Genomic DNA, 13,193 nt, shown 5'->3' with positions numbered 1-13,193 from the left:
GCAGCCGAGCGTGCGAACTTAACCACTCGGCCACGGGGCCAGCCCCGCAATCTGTCTTTTAATGAGCCCTCCAGGGGATTCTGATGCCCTCCTTTTAGGATATGAGCTAAGTCGCTGTAACAAAGAGACTTCAAAATAAAAAATAAAAAATGACTCAAATAAAAAAGAAGTTTATTCGCACATAATACGCCAAGGGTGAAATGTTCCAGGCTGGCAGTGTGGGGACCCAGGCACCTAAGTTCTTTCCGCTTTGACACTCAGATGTTCTGTAGGATTAAAGCAATCCCCAACCATCAGGTTATTTCACTTCATGCTTAGTTTTGAATGGTTCAGAAGATGGACTCTGGGCCCAGGCTGCCTAGATTCGATCCAGACTCTGCCACTTAGTAGGTGTGTGATCTTGGGTAAGTTTTCTTACCTCTCTGTGTTTCAGATGAGGAAAATGGAGATGATTAGTACCTATTTCTTAGGTCTGGTGTGCGAATTAAATGAGGTGATCTATCTATCTGTCTAGATAGATAAATATAAAGCAGCATAGTGCTTGCCACATAGGAAGCGCTATTTACGTATTAGCTATGATGATGATGATGATGACGATGGCGACAAGGAGGATCCCAGTCTGCGGACCACGGCCTGGCACTGGAGGTGGGTGATGGCTGATGATGACTGTATGAGCATTGGCCATTAGGGGGCGCGGGCGGCTTGGGATGCGCCGGCGGGCGGTGACCGTCAGGGGGCGCTGCGGCTCTTGTCCCTCGAGCGCGGCGACGGCCTGGACTTTTTCCCCTCATGTCCTCTGGACATTCCAGAGGAGAACGCGTTGGTCCCGGCCGGTGCCAAGGACCCCCACAGCGCCGGGGCTGCGCTGGGGATCAGTGGGGGGGGGGGGGTGTAGACAGGATAAATGCTGGATCCTTGGCACGCCCTCCAGGCCCTGCAGGGGGTGAGAGGGATGCTTGGACATCTCAGACCTCATGCCCTGGTCCACAGGACGCTGGAATTTGACAAAGCTTCCCAGCTTCCCAGCACTTGGCCAACCCTGTCCCCATTGCCATTGCTGGGAATGGGGACATTTATTTTATTATTTATTTTTGAGAAAGATTAGCCCTGAGCTAACTACTGTCAATCCTCCTCCTCTTTTTGCTGGGGAAGACTGGCCCTGAGCTAACATCCGTACCCATCTTCCTCTGCTCTGTATGTGGAACGCCTGCCACAGCATGGCTTTTTGCCCAGCAGTGCCATGTCCGCACCCAGGATCCGAACCGGCGAACCCCGGGCTGCCAAAGCGGAAGGTGCGCACTTAACCACTGCACCACCGGGCTGGCCCCTGGTGGGACATTTATACAGCAGGGTGGTTGTTGGGGAGAATGGGATGCTCAGGGGCTTCCCAGGCACAGGGGCTTCCTGGAATGGGAATATTCGGGAATTGCCTACAACGTTTGCTTGTGTGTTTTTCTTCTGTGAACGTTCAGAGCTTTCAGGAGATTCTCAAAGAGATCTAGAACCCAAAACAGATCGAAACTCTCTCTTCCTCCAGCAGGTGTTCCCTGACATTCTCTCAGACTGGGTCAGGTGCCTCCTCTGGGCACTCACAGCCTCTGACCTTCCCCATCCCTGCCCCTCTACCTGGCCCCCCATCCCACCCTGACCCCTCTTCCTGGGCCCCCCATCCGGGCCCTGACCCCTCTACCTGGGCCCCCCATCCCACCTGGACCCCTCTCCCTGCGCCCCTCGCCCACCCCAGCACACATTGTCATGTCTGGCAGTATATGTCTGCGTCCCTCACTGGAGCTCCATGAAGGCAGGGACCAGGGATTTCTTAGGGACCAAAATTGTCACCATTTTTGGACAGCATTGTCCAACACAGAGACTGACAAATGAAAAAAAAAACCAAGGCATTTAAAGGACTTTGCCTTCCTTACCTCCAGGCCTTTGACACGCTGCTCCCTCCTGCTGGCACACCCTCCTCCACCGCCTCATCTGGCTCTCTTCCCCGAGTCGTCAGCTCTCCCTCCCCAGCTCCCAGCCCCGGAGGCCGAGTTAGGGTTTGTTTTTGTTTCCAATACTCACGTATTACAAAGCAGATGTAAAAAATGTTTGTCGAGTGAGTGAATGAGAGGTCAGTGTTTGGGCCGGGTTCCTGTGTCAGCTGGCGGGTCGCTTCCTGAGCCGCCTTTGTAGAGTTCTTTTTTCTTTTTAACAGTCTAGTTGAACTATAACTCACACACCATGCAACGTACCCCGCTAACGAGTAGGTTCCAGTGGTTTTTAGCACAGAGCTGTGCAGCCCGTGCCCTCTCTGTGGAGCCTTGAGCCCCTCGGGTCTGACGCCCCGTCCTGTCAGGGCCTCTGTGCTGGGCGTTTCTCGCTGTCCTGTTGGAGGAGATGTAGTCTGGCTTCCTCCCCGACCTGGGAGGGAGATCGGGCAAAGAACAGGTCTAGCCACCTGCCTGTCCTCCGCTGACCGGCCACAGGGCTCGGCGTTTCCCCGGAGGCCCAGGCTTGCTTGCCGTGTGCTGGGCACAGGTCTAAGGACTTGACACAGAGCGGTTCATGGAACTGCCCCCGACACTCCTGCAGAGCAGGCACGGCGAGGATGATCCTCGTGGGTCCCCGGCGGGAACGCGAACCCCCCCTGAAGCTCAGGAAGTAGGTAGGGGTCAGGTCAAGGACGCCCGTCCCCCCTTTACACAACGTGAGCTGCACTGGAAGAATTAGAACTGGTGGCTCATGGGCCATACATGACCCACAGGGTGGTCATAAAAAAATATTATTCTTTAAAATGGGGAGATTTCCCTCTCTGTTCCACCCGCCCCAACCCTGACACAGGATGTCTCTGATTGTGTGTTTTCACCTTTGCACTTCCATTTTCTTTCTTTCTTTTTTTGAAGATTAGCCCTGAGCTAACATCTGCTGCCAATCCTCCCCTTTTGGCCAAGGAAGACTGGCCCTGAGCTAACATCCATGCCCACTTCCTCTACTTTATACGTGGGACGCCTGCCACAGCATGGCTTTTGCCAAGCGTTGCCATGTCTGCACCCAGGATCCGAAACAGCGAACCCTGGGCCACCGAGAATCGGAACGTGCGAACTTAACCGCTGCGCCCTGGCCAGCCTCTGTACTTCGATTTTCTTATCCTGCACCTGCTTGCCTTTAACATCATTTGCCTGGTCCCCGAAGCATTTGACTTTGAGACCCCAACACTCATCGGGGGGTGACGAATGACTCAGTACAGTCTTTGGTTTCGGTGCCAGCGAGCTCCTCCGTTCCTGACCATCTTCTGGACCCTGAGTTTATGCCTCTCCAGGCTGTTTTTTGTTCCTTTTTCCCGGAGGGGAATTTTGGACTCCCCCATGGCCAGGAAGTCGGCCACTGAGAGGTCTGTGCTGGGCACTTTACCGTCACACACACAGCTCGTTCCTGCCTCCACACGTCCTTGCACAGGCCACCCACCAGGACGGCCACTCCCTACTCTGCCACAGCCAAACCCCAGTGGGAGGCCCAGGTCTGGGTTTAGCCTTCCGGGGACACCTGCCCCCGCCCCCTCCCCATACCCCACTGGTCCCACGATAGCTTTTGACTGCTTTGGGGAGTCGAGGAAATCTGGGGTTCCTTCTGGCTCAGTTAAGGGGGAGCCCCCTGAGCAGAGGCTGAGGCTGCCCCGTCCCATCCCTTCCTGGGCCCCACACAGGGGGAGGCGGCGGCTCCCGCGCTGATTGGGATCAAAATTCGGGAGGCAAGATCTCTCTGGAGATTAGAGATAATGAAACGGACAGAGGAGGAAAGAGACAGACACAGAAACAGACGAAAAGACACAATGACAGAGAATTCGGCAGAGAAGACGAAGCAGAAAGACAAGAGACAGAAGACAGAGACAGAGAAACAGACGGAGAGGGAGAAAGATGAGACCAAGAGAGACAGACTAAGCGACGCAGGCACGGGAATTAAGAGACAGACACGGCGTCAGCGGTGAGAAGATGATGCAATTTAGCGGCTCCAAGAATAAACTCCGGAGCCAGACTCTGAGAAACATTGGCAGATAGAGGCAGAAGGTACAAAATAGGTGTTTTTTAATTGAAAAGTTTTATAAAAAGGAGAGGGAATGTGAAGGGGACCGTGGGCTAGTCCCGGGCCCCGTGGCGGGGGTAGACGGGGCTGGGGGTGGCGGGAACAGTGAAGGGCGTCCTTCCTCCCATCGGTCTGTCTGTACTCTCCAACCAGGCAGGCATCCCTGTGCGCATGCGCGTAGGTGGGCGGGCGGGACCGCGGGGCAGGGCCCCGAGTGCGCAGGCGCCGGGTGGGCAGGCCTGGGCTCAGGCTCGGGGCCGGGCGGGCGTGCAGTGGTGCGGCTGGTGCGAGGGTGCGAATCCCGGGCGGCAGACACAGCGGAAGGAGCCGTCGGTGTTGACGCAGCGCGCGTTGACGCACAGCGGGGAGGCCGCCTCGGCCTCGTCACACTCGTTGATGTCTGGGGAGGGGGGTGCATGGAGGGCTGCTCAGGACTGGGGCCCCGAGAGCCGCCTCCCTAGTCCCTCACGCTCCTGGGGCAGAGGGGTGTGGATGCTGAGCTTCCTGTTTGGAGTCTAATCCAGCCACTCCTACCTGCTAGCTGTGTGACCCTGGGGAGGTGACTTAACCTCTCTGTGCCTCAGCTTCGAGTTCTGTAAGATGGGTATGGTAGCCTCTAGGTCACTAGGTTTTTGTTAGGAAAATAAAACTGATGACGATATCCACAACAACAAATGCTTACTCTATAGCAGACGTTGTTTTAAGCATATTACTTGTATTAACTTTATCCTCCTAATAACCCTACGAGGTAGCTACTGTGATCCCGTGTTACACATGCGCAAACTGACGCCCAGCGTGGGGAGGCCCCTTGCCCAACGTCCCGCCAGAGCCCACAGTCTGCCCGGGGGCTTCTCAGACCAGCTCTCAAAGTCTCTGGGTGCCCGGCCCCCCCGCTCTTTCACAGCTGTGAGACCCTGGGGCCCTTAATTCTCTTTTCTGCGCCTCGGTTTACACATAGGCCTCAGCAGCGTTGTAAATCCATGTTAACGATGTTCTCAAGACTATGAAATGGGTTCTATGACTATGCTCACTTTTCAGATGAGAAAACCAAGCAAGGGACAGTGACCTGTCCAGAGTCACACAGCAAGTGACTGGACTGAGTCTGAGATCTCTGCTTTCCTCCCGGTCCGACCCCGCCTTCTGCAGGCAAGCCCCACTCCAGTGCAAGAATTACTTCCTGGTCCCTCCGGGCGGGCCTGCCCCCTCGATGTCCCTGACCGCCCCCTCTGTCAGGGCTTCCCCCCTCCCCCCCCCCCCCCCCCGCATGCTGGCCCCGGCCCGCCCCTCACCGACGCAGGCCATGCGGGTCATGTCCAGGCGGTAGCCGTCGAAGCAGTCGCAGGTGAAGCCCTCGGGGACACGCACGCAGCGGCCGTGCGCGCAGCCGTCCAGGATCCCGCATTCTTCCGCCTCCAGCCCCTCGTAGGGCCCGGCCAGGGTGCCTGCTGAGAATGTGGGGACTCTGCCTTCGGTGGCTCAGGGTCTCTGCCTTCCGTCCCTTATGCCCCCGCAGTGGGGGTGCGCCCCTGGCTCCGGGTGTCCCCTTCTAAGCGGTCCATCCCGCTCAGGGCTGTGGGGGGCGCTGTGGGGCCAGGAGGGTCACCTGGCTCCGCTCTCCCCAGCCTTCCCTCTGTCCTCATGTCTTTCTTGGTGGCTCTACAGGAACGTCTCCGTTCCTCTTCATCGCTGCCCTCCGTCTGTATCTGTTTTCCCATCTCTCTGCGCCTCTCTCGCCCGGGCTTCTCTCTGGTTCTGTATCTCTCCCTCCCTCCTCCCTGTCTCCATCTCTCGGCACACCTCATCTCAGTCTCCATCACTCGGCGCGCAGTGCTCACCAGCATAGCCTCCACCTTCAGGCGACTCCTCAGGCTCGGGGAAGGAGCCGCGGGTGTCGCGGGGCCGATAGCGCCAGCGGGTGCCCGGGCCGGGTGGAGCAGGAGCCTCAGAGTCACCGTAGGGGCCACCGTCGTCCTCAAAGTCGGGCATGTCGAAGGGTGGCGCCCCGTAGGGGGCCTCCCGGCGCGCGAAGGGCCCAGGTGGTGGTGGGTAGGGGTCGTAGGGTAGCACGGGGGGCGGGTACAACTCGGGCCCATACGGAAAGCCCTGGTAAGGTGGACCTAGGTCTGGGCCATACTCGTAGGGGAGTCCAAAGCCACCTGGCCGCACGGGACCGTACGCAGGGGGGCGCAGCACATTGCACAGGGCCTCAAAGTCATCTGCGAACAGGAGCCAGGCCTAGCAGTCAGCCCTTGCTGGCCTCACACCCACCATTCCTTTTCCCCCTCTGGGAGGGGGGGCTGGACGAGAGGTTGGGAGGGCCTTGGGCTGAGGCATGGGAGGGGCTCCAAACGAGGGGCGGGATCAGGGGTTCCGGAGCCAAGATGGAGGGCTGAGGGCTGAGACTGGGATTCCACGGGTCTGGGATCAAGAGGACCAAGGACTGCAGGTGGGCATCAGGGTCCAAGTGCTGGAATTGGGGGACCCATGGGAGCTCGGACTAGGGGCCCACAGAAATGGGGTGGGAGTGCTTTAGGGACCAGGACCACTAGTCGGGGCTGGAGGGGCCAGGATGTATGGGAGGGGCTCTGAGCCACAGGCCCTGGAGGTCTGAGGATTGAGGACCGGGGTCTTTGGGCCTGGGGGTGCAGCTGGGTGCCCAGGGGCTGAGGACTGGGGGACTCGGAGGTTTTAAGAGCCAAGACTTGGGGATCTCCAGGGCTGTGTGTTGGGGTCCTAGGCACTTGGATGTGGGTGGGACTTGGAGGTCTGTTGGCCAGGATGGTGGGGTCTGAGCAACTGGTATTTGAGGCCTAAGGGTCCAGGATTTGGGAGAGGGGCTGTCTTATGGGCCATCCTGGGGTCCTAGAGACCAGGAGTGGAGGGTCTGAGAGACCAGACCTCAGAGCTCCATGGGACCGGAACTATGGGACCTGCTGAGTCAGGCATTGGGGTTTCTGTGGTTGGGACTTGGAGGTGTTTGGGATGTGACGTGGGGTATAAGGGACCAAGGTTTAGGGATGGGCTGGGACAGAGAGGTCTGAGGGGCCGAGTTTGGGGCCATCTGGGAATCTGAGGGCCTGGATCTGGAGCCTGAGGGGCAGGGCCCTGAGGGCAGCCAGGCAGGTGGCAGTACCTGAGTCCTGGGCGGGGCAGAGGGCGCAGTCCATGCCCCAGGCCTCGCCGTAGAGGCAGCAGCACTCCGTGTAGGTGGCCTGGCGGTCCAGCCGAGGGCGACTGCACACGAGGTCAGCCCCCACCTCCTGCCAGCACACCCCCAGATTGTCATCTGAGGGTGGAGACAGCATGCATCAGGGTGGGACCGGTCCTCGGGTCCTCCCCTGCTGGAGCAGCCCAGCCACCCCCTGCCTATCACCAAATCCTCGTCGTTGGCTGTGATCTGACTCCCGGCGGCCCTCTGAGGGAGCTGCGGGTGTGTACAGCACTTGGTCTGGCATGAGGCTGTGACATAGGACGAGAGAGCAGGAGGGGTCCAGTGGCTGAGAGATAGGGTCTGAGAGGGCTCTATGACCTCGGGGCAGTTGCTTTTCCTCTCTGAGCATTACCTGAATGAAGTCTCCGGGTGTGGGGGGCATGTTGTAGGAACAGGAAGTGGGAGAAGAGAGTTTGGGTCAGTGGGCAAAAAGAGAGAAAGAAAGGACCCAAAGACAGACACATCTAAAGAGTCAGAGACTCAGAGAAAACCAGGAAAGCAAAGACGCAGAGACGGAAAGAAACAGACCTGGAAACAAAGTCAGACCCAGGGAGTGTCAGCAATTCAGAGAAAAACCTAAAGACAGAAACCCACAGAGAGGTGGAAAGAGACAGAGACACACCGGGAAATAATAACAGGAAGCGCGCCTTCAGCACTCAGCAAGACCAGCTCCCGCTGTGTCCTTAAAAACAAGGTTCCTCACAGCCACCCTGTAAGGAGGTGCTATTGCCAATCCACCCAGTGTGCAGAAAGCAAGCTGGGGCCCAAGAGGCGACGAGCAACGGGCACCTGTACACACGCCCAGCAAGTGGCAGCCTCCTCTAAAACCTTTGCCTCTAACCCCCAGGCCGGCTGGCCTCTCCAAGAGGCAGACACAGACAGGCTAAACGGGGCTTGACGGGGCGTGGCCGAGACGGGCGCGGGGCGTGGCCTTTCCGAGGGCGTGGCCTGGGGGGCCTGAGGCTGAGCCGAGGGAGCGAGGGGCGGGGCGAGGCGGGCCCGGGGACGGGGTTACCGAGGCTCTGGCTCTCGTTGGAGACGCAGCGGCGCCGCGAGCCGTCCAGCACCAGCGGAGGCTCGCACGTGCAGTGATAGGAGCCGATGGTGTTGACGCAGCGGCCGCCCTCACAGGCCGGCTCCTCGTCTGCGCACTCGTCGTTATCTAGGGAGCCATGGAGGGGGCAGTTAAGAAGCAGCCCGCCACTCTTTCCCATTTCCCCAGCGTCCTGACAGTGTGATGGATGGAGTCTAGACTCCAGGAAGGACCTCCTGCTGGTGGTGGCCACCTTCCAGAGAGCAGCTGGCGTGGTCCAGGGTTGGGGAGGGTTCCCCCGGGGACACGGGGAGGCGGGGGGGGAGCTCGTACCGATGCACTCCAGTCGCTGGGCATGATAGTAGTAGCCGTTGCTGCAATAGCATGAGTAGCCTGGGGCAGTGTTCACGCACACGCCGCTCTTGCACACCTGGTCTCGGAAGAGCTGGCACTCGTCCACGTCTGTGGGAAAGATGGTCAGAGATGCACCCCCCCACTAAGAGAGATGGGGGTGGGCTGGAGCGGGGGCAGGGGCAGGGGGAGTGTGTGTCTGCGGGGTATGACCAAGGAAGAGAGAGACAGAGATGGCCATAGAGACCCAGAGGTAGAGACAGGGAATGATGGAGACAGAGAGAACAGAGGACTCGGGGAGGGTCGGGGGGCGGAGACCAAGAGAGAAACAGGGTGAGAGACAGAGAGAAAGAAGACAGACAGAGACAGGGTGAGCCGGAGCTGGGCCTGGGGCTGCGGTGGGGGCTTGACTCTGGCCTCACCTCTCCGGAGGCTGGGGTCTCCGCTGGGTACCAGGTAGCCGCGGCCGTGAGGGCACAATGACTGGTACTCGGCTGCACACAGAGACACGCCTGAGACAGACCCTGCGGCCCAGCCCCTGCCCTGGGCCTGTCACGCCCACCCATCTCAGCACTTACTGTTGTCCCTGCCCAAGCCGCCCAAGCCCTCAGCACCCATACCCATTTGTGCCCACTTCTCAGCCCCAGGCACACCGGGCTGGCAGCTCACTCTTGCCCTTGCAGTACCAGTACCTCAGCCCCGTGTCCACATGGGTCCCCTGTGCCAGTCCATGCCCACCTATTTCCACCCCACTCTGAGCCATGTGTCCACCCCGTAGCCCATGCCCACCTGTCTCGGTGCTCGGGCACTGCTGGATGCGGCAGCCGCTGCCCCAGCCCTCGCCCACAGTGCAGCAGCACTCCTGCCACGTCACGTTCCGCGCCAGGATGTTGTCACATGCATCCGGAGCTGCTGTGTCAAAGTAGCACTCCCGGCGCCCGCTGCTCAAGGGGCCCTGCCTGGGCGTGCTGGGCCGGCGGGGCGGGGGTGGCTGGGGTGGCCTGGCCGGCAGACTGGGGCTGGCAGGTGCCTGGGGCTGTGAGCCCGGAAATGTGCCTGGGGAGACCAGGGGCTTTAGCCCAGTGTGGGCTGAGCCTCTGGCCCCCACATTACAGATGGGGAAACTGAGGCCCAGAGGGCCCCCAGCCATCAGTGGCAGAACCAGACTCCACACTTCTCACCATCTGTCATCGTCTCGCTTTCTCCCATCCCCGCCTCCTGTCATTTCTGCATCTCTTGCCTCCCCACCTCACACTCTCCCAGGCAACTTGCCAATCATCGCAGCTGCAGTTTGGGAGGGAGGAGAGGGGACTTCCCTGGCCTCCTGGATGCCTCCCTGGGCCCTCTTATCCAACATGTCCCAAACTGGCCTCGCAGCCTTCATCCCCAAACCCAGGAATGGGCCTGGACACCGCTCCCTGACCCAGGTGGCCCCATAGCCTGTCCAGTTGCCTCTGGAGCCTTTCTCCCACCGACCCCTCCTCCCCTCCCATGACCCCTGCCATGGTCCAGCCCTGTCTTCTCCTGCCCAGGTCCCCGCCCCAGCCTGCTCCCTAGGCTCCCAGCTCCCAGTGTCGCCCCCTCCAATCCACCTTCACACGGCAGCCAGAGGGAGGTTTCAAAATACAATATACCCCCCTCCCACTCAAAACCCTTACATGTGCCACAGTGTCCCTGGGAAAAGGCCAGCCGCCTGACCACAAGCAGGTCACTGTGACCCTACAGCCCTCTGGCTGTGTCCTCTGCCCGGAAGGCCTTCCCTCCCTCACTTTGCCTGGCTCCTTTCTACTCATGCTATGCCTTTCAGTTCAGACATCTCCTCCTACAGGAAACCCTCCTTCCTCTCCTCTCAAGCTGAGGCAGGCACCTCCTCTGGATTCCCACAACCCCTCAGCCTTTCCCCATCACAGCCTGGTTCCCTCAGGCCTGTGCTTCCTCCATCCCAGCCCTGATTTCTCTGGGTTGCCACTAGCTGGTGATATCTCTGCCTGCACTCCCACTGGATTGTGGGCCCCTTGAAGACAGAGTGGTCTTCCTGGTCACTGCTGTGTCCCCAGTGCCCAGAATAGTGCCTAAACACCGAGGATGCCCTGTGAACATTTGTTGAATGAAGGAATCTGGTAGAGTCAGGGCCAGGATCTAGTTCTCCTGATACTGAGTCCCACTACCCATGTGAACCCGGGCATTCTAAAGTTTTTTGTTGTTTAAAACAACAACATTTAATTGATGGCAGCTGTCCACATCAGGAATGGTCAGACCACATCACTTTTCTGTGGGGCCAGCAGCCATCAGTTAAATAGACACATCTGTCTCACCAGCAGAAGTCCGCGGGGGAACACAGCGTCCGGTCATGGGGTCAAACTCCTCAGGGCTGGTGGGACAGACACAGAGGAAGGAGCCTTCGACATTCTCACACAGGGCAGCTCCACACACACCCTGTAGCGTTTCACACTCATTCACATCTGTGAGCAGGAGACAGCAAGGGAGAGGGAGTCAATGGTTGTAACCTTCTCAGATTTCAAAGGTCTAAAATCCTGAGCTTTCAAATATAATGGGTATTTTTAACGGCCCAGACCCCATCATCCACTTAACTTCTGGTGACAAACCCTGGATTTCCCTTGGGAGCCCTCTGCTCCTCCATTTTCAACTCATGTGTTTTCGAGCAGGGCTAAATCTACTCCGAGGCATGGGCAGAAGTCCCAGGCAGGGCCAGATTATTATATTTCTCTAGTTCAGAGACAGGCAGTGACCAAGCTGGGCCAATCAAAGCCAGTCCTGGGACTTTTGCTAGAAACATCCGGAAACAGCCTCCCTTTTTAGCTCTGGGGTTGCCAAGCTGACGATGTTAGCTGGGAGGGGCTGGGCCTCCTTCGTCACCATGAAAATGGAGTCTGCCTGAAAATAAATGCCACGGAGGGAGGCAGAGCCGAGAGAGGGAGATGGCTAGCCTGGTTACAAGGCCTGGATCCCGGTATGCCTGAACTTCAGAGATCCCAGGACTTCACAGTTTTAATTCCTTTAAAGAAATAAAGCCTGTTGTGTTTGCACTTGTCAAACTTAAAGAACGGACAATTAAGATTCATGCATTTCACTGTATGTAAATTGAACCTCAAATGAAAATATCTGTAAACACCTACTGAAGTCCGCTTAAGGCTATGCATACTGAAGAATTTAGGGAGACTCGAGAATTTAATTTTAAACCTATCCAAAAAATTAGGTGGACTAATGGCTAGATACGTGAAGAAACAAATATTATAAAATGATAATAATAGGATATAGGTCCCGGGTGTGCAGGTGTTCATTCTACAAATCGTTCAATTTGCTATATGTTTAGAAATCTTTCCTATAAAATGTTGGGAAAAAAGAAAGAATGTTTATATACACTTAAGATTAGGGCAATTTATACACTTTATACATGTTTTGTCTTTGTTTTGTTTTTTGGTGAGGAAGATTGGCCCCGAGCTAACATCTGTTGCCAATCTTTCTCTTTTTGCTTGAGGAAGATTGGCCCCAGCTAACATCTGACTTTATGCATGTATTTTTTAAGCACCCCCAAAATAAATCTGAATGAATAGAGTTCCCGTCATTTGCAACCAGAACAGTCCTGACTGACATGGAGATCATCTTATATTCTAAGGTCTAAATTGCACACCCTAACGGTCACATTTGTTGAAATCTATGGAGAGGAGCAGGGCCTGACCAACCTCTCCCCCACCCTGGCCCCACCCACCCCTTGGAGCCCCGTACCCACGCAGTGACGCCCGTCCCTCGCCCCCTCGTATCCCTGGTCACAGAGGCACTGGAAGGAGCCGGGCAGGTTCTGGCACACGGCGTGGGCCCCGCAGAATGACCGGTTCCGGCATTCGTCCACGTCTGCAACCACCAGACAGTCAGGCCATTGCTGGACCCTCCATCCCCTCCACGTCTCACCCAATGCCCAGGGGACACTCACCCTGGCATCCACCCCCTGGCGTGGGCTGATAGCCAGGGTCACAGGCTGGCGTGCAGCGGTACGAGCCAGGGGTGTTCTCACAGCGCTGGGCTCCACAAATCGCTGGGCCATATTCTTGGCATTCATCCACATCTGCAAGAGTGGGGAGGGGCGGGGTGGGAGTCACAGGCCTGGATTCACAGGTTCCTGACACTGCTCCTCGTTCTCATGACTGCAAATCCCTAGGAACCTGGTATCTAGGATTCTGAGCTTCTAAAGACTGACAAGTGTTGATAACTCTGAAGGCATCATTGCCATTTCTCACATAGCCAAACATGGTCCCACCTCAGAGCCTTTGCACTTGCTGTTCCCTCTGTCAGGAACACTCTTCCCTCAGCTATCTGCATGGCTTCCTCCCTCACTTCACTCAGGTGTCTAGGTTATACCTCCTAGCACCCCCTCTCCCACTGCCCTGTCATCTCTGTCCATTTCTCCTGCTTTATTCTCCTTCTTAAACCTGACATTGCATTATATCCATGTTTTTTTTTCCTTCTTCTTCTCCCCTAAGCCCCCCAGGACATAGTTGTATATTCTAGTTG

The 13,193-nt window shown here is 57.4% G+C and overlaps 1 protein-coding gene across 7 annotated transcripts in view; it reads right to left on the bottom strand.

Moving 5' to 3' along the window:
- Positions 1–4,053: 4,053 nt before the first annotated feature.
- LTBP4 (latent transforming growth factor beta binding protein 4) overlaps positions 4,054–13,193 on the bottom strand; it is a 27,956-nt gene continuing 18,816 nt past the window's right edge. For 4 of the 7 annotated variants that reach the window (XM_044759613.2, XM_044759617.2, XM_070499208.1 and 1 more), the window contains 11 exons: positions 12,616–12,747; positions 12,411–12,536; positions 10,979–11,125; positions 9,453–9,719; positions 9,086–9,157; positions 8,646–8,774; positions 8,295–8,441; positions 7,202–7,354; positions 5,904–6,284; positions 5,358–5,513; positions 4,054–4,468 (listed from right to left, as the gene is read on the bottom strand). In XM_044759613.2, coding sequence (XP_044615548.2) covers positions 4,314–4,468; positions 5,358–5,513; positions 5,904–6,284; positions 7,202–7,354; positions 8,295–8,441; positions 8,646–8,774; positions 9,086–9,157; positions 9,453–9,719; positions 10,979–11,125; positions 12,411–12,536; positions 12,616–12,747 — 1,865 coding nt within the window. In that variant the 3' untranslated portion in view covers positions 4,054–4,313. The remainder of the gene's footprint in view (positions 4,469–5,357; positions 5,514–5,903; positions 6,285–7,201; positions 7,355–8,294; positions 8,442–8,645; positions 8,775–9,085; positions 9,158–9,452; positions 9,720–10,978; positions 11,126–12,410; positions 12,537–12,615; positions 12,748–13,193) is intronic. The other 3 variants (XM_044759614.2, XM_044759618.2, XM_070499209.1) reach the window with 1 other exon arrangement.

The sequence above is a fragment of the Equus asinus genome, chromosome 26 (assembly GCF_041296235.1).
Source record: "Equus asinus isolate D_3611 breed Donkey chromosome 26, EquAss-T2T_v2, whole genome shotgun sequence".
In the NCBI taxonomy this organism is placed as follows: Eukaryota; Metazoa; Chordata; class Mammalia; order Perissodactyla; family Equidae; genus Equus; species Equus asinus.
This window is presented reverse-complemented; position numbering and strand designations above follow the sequence as displayed.